Here is a 7883-nt window from a genome sequence, read left to right as displayed (position 1 = left end):
ATCTGTTGACATCTTTATTTGAATCAGTATATCATATAGTATATTGATGCATATACATGTACATATTAATATTAAAAATGTCGTAGTGCAGTGCCAAACTGTCACCTAGAAAGAAAAAAAATATATGTATACTCGTAAATGTACAAAATACATATTAATTTACATGTTTTAATTACTTGCATAAAAAATCTTTATCTTCTTGAATACCTCCTCTACAAATAAGAGTGATATGGAAGGTGGCTGACACTATATACCAGTAAAATAGTTCAAAACTAACAATTTACCATTGAGGATAACTCATTCATCCATGTCTTCTTCTTGACTGTTTGTATCTACGAAATATGTAATAAAAAATATTCAGACTTGATGTGTAAACAAAGCATTCAATAGAGTCTAATAGGCTGTCAACTGATTACCTACCCATATTGTCCTCATCATCTCCCGTTCCTAATCTTTCTAAATATTCTCTTTGCTAAAAAAAAAAATGCAAAAAAAAGGAGAAGAATATCTATATATGAGTAGCAATCTACTTGTACATGCTCTTGACAGATCTTGGGATCTAATTTCATTATTGTTGCCAGAAAAAATTAAATGATTTATGTTCTTATGTATTATTAAACATGCATGTACTCAGTATGTATTTCAATTTCATTCAAGTAAATTATTTATCTCTTTCAGTGTTTTTAGGATCATTGTTAGTTTTAATCATTTTTTATGAAATGCAAATAAATGCATCAGTGATATTTGAGTATATTACTGACAAACAGGATAGCTTTACATCTAATTTCAATTTCATTTTCTAATTTAAAAAAAAAATGTAATCTTACATTCTGTTCATGGATTCGCCGCCTTTCTACTAAAAGCTCTGCTTCTTCTGTCAATTTCTTAGCAATTGGTTCACTGTCTTTAGCTTTACAGACGATGGTTGCAAAAACTTGGTCATTATCTTTCACTTCCAGCTCTACTTTCACTTTCTTCTTGCCTCTGAGATAGCGCTTCATATTTTTACCTTTCTCTCCCACGAATAAAGGTATATAATCTTTCTTCAGAGATGCCAGATGTATCGTTTGCTTTGTGCGCTGAGCTTCGTCCTGCGGTACCCCTCTCTCTCTATTCCTCGGTCTGTTTAAAAGTTCTCTATCTTTCTGCGCACGAATTTTTTGGAATAAAAGTAAAAATCTCCGACTACTTGATCTTTCTGTTAGTTCTTCATGCTTTTGAAGATCAGAAAAGTGGTATTTCAGTAAAGAGTAGAATTCTGTTGATTTTTCTAGGCCCTCGATGAACTCTTCAAAGTATCTCTCTGCTGCCTCATACTCTCCAATAGGGATATTATTCCATCTGGTATCTGGTACTATAAATTAAAGATGAAGAAAATTATTACAAGCTACAAGAAATACTAAAACGTTTGACAAAAATGGAGTTTAAAAACTGTTGTTCTGATTGTGTGTACATGAATACCGTTCATAAATTAAATATTGAAAGCAAAGGGATTTGACTCAATCTGAGCAAAAACTGAAAAAGGGGAGGGTATATTATTTATTTAGTTCATAAGTTTGTTACTGAGTGACTACAAAAATATATCGGGTAAATCAGTCTCATGGAGAGCGAGGCTTTGCCTCACCGTCTATAACCTAATACTGTAAACATGTTACATTTGGCTGTATATTCTATTTAGCAATTTTGGCGGAAAACGGCTTCCGTTAAATCAAGTACTTTGCCAAATGTAAAATATATAAGTAGATAAATAAGTACATCAGAAATGCGCTAAATCAAATCCACGTTAACTTGCTGTAAAAACATATTCCGCCAAATATTGTACACGACAAATATACCTGTAATACATTTACAGTAGGTGTTTTGATTTCTCGAGAACTCTCAAGCGAGACGTTTATTTCATAAGAATTCATTTTGATGAAAAGTTTATAAAACAGATAAAGGATAAAGGGGGGGGGGGGTATACCTTTAACTTCAATTTCACTGACTAAAATGTATTTCCTTATTTTCAATTCAATTTTTTACATGGTCCCATATAAGTTGGGGGGGGGGGGGGGGAAGCAACTCCATTTTAAGTATACGAGTTTTTTTTTTAATTTCTACCCGACGATATTTCCCCCCGTAATTACCCTTTGTACGGTTCTCATTTTACTTTTACCGCGCGAAATCGATTTCCTGTTTATCGTAAGCACACGATCAAAATGCATGACAGCATTTAATGATTCAGTCAGTGATCTAAGTAAGAAATGTAAGAAGAAATAAATCGATTTACATTTAATTTTGTTTAAATGATAAATTACTACAGTACTATTGATTAAAATCCATACGATTTTTACACAGAAATTCAAGCAGTATTACAGTAAACACTCATGATTTTATTGGAGGGTTGCATAAACTTTTGCAAAATTCCAACCAAAAAAAAAAAACATAAATTGGGCGAAGCGATGAATAGGGCGAGGTCCACATGTCAGGGGAAAAAAGTATCGACCTAAATTCCGTGAAATACGGTAAATTTAAGAAAAAACAGATAACAATGAAATATCAGTCTCGCATCTGCAAGCATTTTTTGCAAGTCGATGGAAAAAATTGACTCCTATTCAATTTGGAACAGACTGACACCCTCAGTTATCCAAATGGCACTTAAATAATGTTCAAGAGTTTTGTGTTTTTACATAAGAATAAATAGAGGAAAAAATTTGAACATCTTCACCTTAATAGCCATTTGGCAAAAAAGCCTAAAATGTATGCGGAAGCATCCCCAGGTATTGTAGATTCAAGTTTGTTAAAATCAGGATACCCAGAGTTAACTTAGGGTGGGGCCGGGTCACTATGGGGGAGGGGTGAATTTTGAAGTTTTACATAGGAATAATTAGAGAAATATCCTTAAAAAATATTCTTCTCAAAAACTGAAACAAATATGGGTCTCAATGTTTGGATAAATCAAAAATCATTTTTAATGAGATGAATAAGATACAATCTACTTAATATAATAATCAAGATATACTGTTTAATAACTTCAGTATCTTGAACACTAAATCTTAAATACAATGGATATGATGAAGTGATTTTTAAATCCAAAAACATTTATAGTAATACTTTAAAAATTATACCTTTGATATCTCAAATAATTGGATATATATCTCAAAGTGTTTAACCTGTCCCATCTATAGTTTGAAATAACAAGGTTATAAACAACAAACAGAATACACCAATCCAGTTAAATGGAGAGAACATCAGAGAGACCGACAAATTCACCTATCTTGGGAGCATTGTCAGCAAGGATGGGGGCGCCGACAACGACGTTAAAAGTCGTACCAACAAGGCAAGACATGCATTCAACACCCTACGTCAAATTTGGAATTCAAAAGCACTCTCCATCAACACCAAAACAAGAATCTTAATACAAACATAAAATCAGTCCTGTTGTATGGCTCGGAGAACTGGAAGGTAACAAAAACGATAAATAACAAACTCCAGTCTTTTGTCAACAAATGTCTCCGCCATATTCTTAACATCAGATGGCCAGACACCATATCAAACACAAACCTATGGGAAAAGACCAAACAAGATCCCATCCACATTGAAATAAAGAGGAGGAAATGGGGATGAATAGGCCACACTCTACGTAAATCCCTAGAAAACATCACAAGACAGGCACTGGATTGGAACCCACAGGGAAAGAGGAAGGTGGGGAGACCTAGGCAAACCTGGAGAAGATCAGTAGTCAGAGGCAAAAGAGGCAGGCTTCACCTGGGCCCAGTTAAAGAAAGTCGCCGAAAACAGAGTCCGCTGGCGAGGAGTGGTTGCGGCCCTATGCTCCCCAAGGAGCGAACAGGAATAAGTGAAGTAAGTGAGAAATCTGACAACGCCTTTACATTGAATTTTGATGTCAAGACAGCGCAACGAAAACTGTCAAACTGGTTGAAATCTCAGAAGAAGACCTTTTAAGGCCACGCAATTGCTTTAAAAAGCTTTACGATGACAAGACAAGGTATAGAGCTTCAGTTCATCATATTTTTTTTCACCAATTGTTTAACTAGAATTAGGCCAAAGGGATTAATTATCAAGTACTTTTGACATACTAACTGTTGTCAACAGTTCTAAAATATATAAAAAAAAACGACTGCAGGAAACATTCACAGTAATTAGACTTTTGGGTAAAAATAAGTTAAATAACTCGATTTTTTCCCTAAAAAAGCAAGAATGAGAGAAAATGTAAATGATGACATCTTGAAATGAAAACAAAAGATGAGAAATAAAGAATAATTCTTATTTCCATTTGTTTGTATAAGGTGTTTAAAACACAGGAGCAATAAGAAGCATTAAAATGATGTTGCAAAATTTTGCAGTTGCGCCGGGTCACTGGACGAAGGCATGTTGGTCAGCTTACCAAGAATGATCTATTCATGCCATGGACAAACAACTTTTCACATTGATAAACTCTATCCTGATTTACGTTTTGGTGAAATTTCAAGAGTTTATCTTTTTTACCGTACTTAAAGAATAAGAGAAAATGTCTCAATGATTTCCGAACAACCCTTGTATACATAATTGTGCAATCATGCGTTCAGCTGTGCTATGAATCTCTCGGAATTTAAAGAATTCCCTTTGTTTATATAAATGCATGTTATATGTATTGATATTCAAGAAAGTTTTCAAGCACACTTAATTTTCTTTAATGTTCTTTAAACAGACAACTGAATTAAAAAATCTTGGATAGTCGCATGCTATCAACCCGAACTCTCAGTGTAGCCAATAACTGGTCTTAGCTGATAAATGGTACAGTACCAGTACAGTAATCAGAAAAGCTCATTTGAACCTAACTTAATTAAGGTGAGCTTATTATAAAAAAGTTTGGTTTCTATGGTGTGAGCCAAAGATAACAAACAACTTATTTATACGTACATGTATATAAATATTCAAATATAAATTCGTAATCAATTTTTAAACAAAATTGAATTTGCCTTCGTTTTCCAACATGCGCTAAATAGCAAGCTCTCAGATGGAAACCCCCTAGGCTAAAAATAGATTTATATGATTTACAAATATAAATCCTAGAAGACACTGGCGAATTGCATTAAGTTCAAATTGTACTAAAACGAGTCTTCCTCTCCGTCCTTTTTTTTTTAAACGGTAGTTATAACGTTACTGGGAGAGCATCATTGCCAAGTCAAAAGTATTAAGGCTAGCCCATGGTTCTATCTATAGACGTGCACAAAGTTGTTATAAAAATACCAAAAAAAAAAAATTACCATTTTGCAAACGGGTAGGTGTCACTGAGCAAGTACATACTGCATACGGAATTCTATCGATATCAGATTTTTCCAATTCGCTGATGTCTTTATTTGCTCGAAGTTGATTTAAAATGCAATGAAACCTTGATCTCCATCTGCAACCATGCGCCATACATTCCGCCTCAGTTCGCTCCTCTTGGTCAGGATATGTTGGCATTGTTTATAACAATTTAGTCCTGAGACTGTTACTCCATATTTCTTTCGATAATAAATTCAATATTGCCAATCGGCCCGAAATTAGAAATTAGAGGCCTCGAAAATCAATCCTATAAATGCAAAACGAAAGAAGAAGTACCACTGCGTGAGTAAAATACGAACCAGACACGGTTAGTTTTAGAAGAAGGGGGATTGCAGATTGATCATTTTAATTCAAGACTAGAATAGTCAAGCAACAAATACTCAGTATGATGTGAACTGAATTATGTTGATAAGGCTTCAACTGACATTATTATAAAGCCATTACTATAAGGCTTTGTTTTAAATTGCCTATTTTATTTTCGAAGCAAGCCAGGTCAACTGAGTCAGGTTGATACAAGTTTAAAAACAAAAACAAACAAAAACAAAAACAACCCCCCCCCCCCCCCCCCCAAAAAAAAAAACAACAACAAAAAAACCAAAAACAAAACAAAAAAACCAAACAAACATGTATGTGTATCCCAAAGGCCCTTGTTTCTGCGACGATGTTAAATTAACCCCTGCATAAAAGTTCATTATGGGGTTAACATTATAACGCAGAAATAAATTCTTTGATGTGTATAGTAGCCAGTCACTTCATATTCACTCAAGATCATAGTTTTATTTCAAAATGTTATATAATCATTATGAAATGCTTATCATATAATACATGTACTGCGAAACTGAGATGAAAGGTTAAACAAAATGTTTATTTGCTAGCTAGAATATTTCCGTTTTTTCTTTTATATTTAAGATATTTTGCTCATTTTATTTTTTATTTTATTTACAAATAAATACCTATTCTCTTTTGAGAAATGGACAGACATTCACTAGGATTTAATTTGACATAAAGGAAAATACACGCGTTTCAATGATTTTTCACATAAATATGTTTCACAATTGCAAGCTTGAATGCGTGATTACAAAAGCCAGCAAGATTGTTATAGATGTAATTATGTTAACATATTCAATTTACATGTTTTGATAACCAACCCTTACTCGAGCACTCTGGGAGTTCTGCAATACATGCCCCTACCGGCAACTGGCCCAAGTTTCAATTTTACGTTTAGGACAATATCGTTTTATGCAAAATTAGTCTCGAGATTATTCGATGAAATATTTTTTAAAAGAACAAGTCTGATTAGAAATAAAAGCGAGTAGTTTGAATTTTTGAAGGTCATCATAATCTGAGGTTTAATCTTAAAACTCAACTTGATCTGTAGTTCCTCATTATAAACCTACACAGCAAGTTTCAAATAAACTCGCCAAACCCTAGAGAGAAAAAATTGTGTAAAACGAAGTTGGGACAGAGTGACTGACATTCAGACTTAAAGACAAACAGCTCTCCTCAGAACTATACATTTTCGTTTTATCGCTGTGTTTACATACGTGTAACACTTTTTACATTGGTATCATTAAAGCATTTCAAAGAAAATTATACAAAACATTCAATTTGAATTAGAAATATGATTTTTCAAATTTTGATAGGATATGTATTTATCATATTTATAGTATAGCGTTTATGGTAAGCCAGTTCACCCTGTGACATTACATTTAGATCAAATCTCGAACAATCCATGCAATTCATAACCATATATTTTTCATGAATGTTCTTATCAATCTTATTAAAATGTAACATTAGATAATGCGTGGGATGGTATTGTAAATATTAAAATACCATGTATTATCATGTATTATACCAATGTGCATCTTATTATACACGTAACTTCTTCCTTGTAGAGTTGAGCGGATCATAGTTCGATCTTCTTCAGGGGGAATTCGTATTTCTTTATCGAACGCATCACTACTTGACATCACAAATACACAGACTAAGCTTTGTGCCTCTTAGTACTTTCAGTACTTTGATACTGTTTTGGCGTATAAGGGGGAAAAGTTTAATTCAGGGACAACTGATTTTCTGAATGACCTTGAACTATTTATATAATTTTACATGTTCATGGCATGCTATTTTTACGTGAATATTTTCGACTTTATGTCGAACCGTATATGCGAATATTTTTTAGATCGAGTTGAACATAACAATTGTATATATCGAGTTTTATATGAATTACGCATTTTCCAACTTATCAAAATTATTTCTCTCAGTATTTGACTCCACAAAGCGCCTTGGCCACAAAAATGAGAATGTTTAGAAAAGAAATTTCAATCAGTGTATACCGCTTTAAAAACCTCTCATAAGGTAACTTGTAATTAACAGAATAATTAAAAAATATTCTGTTATCATATGAACCTACGGAAGCTTGTTGAGGCCAGCTTAATAGAAAAAATAATTTCTTTTGCGTTTAAACGCAATAACTATTGCGTTTAATCGCAATCTTTTGCGTTAAATCGCAATAAGGTTTGCGTTTAAACGCAAAAGATTGCGAATAAACGCAATAGCTTTTGCGTTTAAACGCA

General features: G+C 33.2%; 1 protein-coding gene across 1 annotated transcript; it reads right to left on the bottom strand.

The window, feature by feature from the left end:
* LOC105324817 (uncharacterized) lies at nucleotides 1-5601 on the bottom strand. The gene is made up of 5 exons (XM_020065714.3): nucleotides 5250-5601; nucleotides 828-1354; nucleotides 421-472; nucleotides 285-332; nucleotides 1-105 (listed from the first exon to the last, which is right to left on the bottom strand). The coding sequence occupies exons 1-4, from the start codon at nucleotides 5446-5448 to the stop codon at nucleotides 298-300; spliced, it is 813 nt and encodes a 270-aa protein (XP_019921273.3). The 5' UTR covers nucleotides 5449-5601; the 3' UTR covers nucleotides 1-105; nucleotides 285-297.
* Nucleotides 5602-7883: the final 2282 nt, after the last annotated feature.

This window comes from Magallana gigas, chromosome 3, assembly GCF_963853765.1.
Source record: "Magallana gigas chromosome 3, xbMagGiga1.1, whole genome shotgun sequence".
Lineage (NCBI taxonomy): Eukaryota > Metazoa > Mollusca > Bivalvia > Ostreida > Ostreidae > Magallana > Magallana gigas.
The sequence above is the reverse complement of the archived record's forward strand: the minus strand, read 5'-3'. Positions and strand labels throughout refer to the sequence as shown.

Bases quoted from the DNA above. Each gene is read 5' to 3' on its own strand.
- LOC105324817 (XM_020065714.3), bottom strand. From the start codon at position 5,448: ATGCCAACATATCCTGACCAAGAGGAGCGAACTGAGGCGGAATGTATG. The intron at 1,355-5,249 runs GTAATTTTTTTT...TTTAATTTATAG, and splicing joins ACCTACCCGTTTGCAAAATG to TACCAGATACCAGATGGAAT. The intron at 333-420 runs GTAGGTAATCAG...CATATTTCGTAG, and splicing joins AGATGATGAGGACAATATGG to ATACAAACAGTCAAGAAGAA.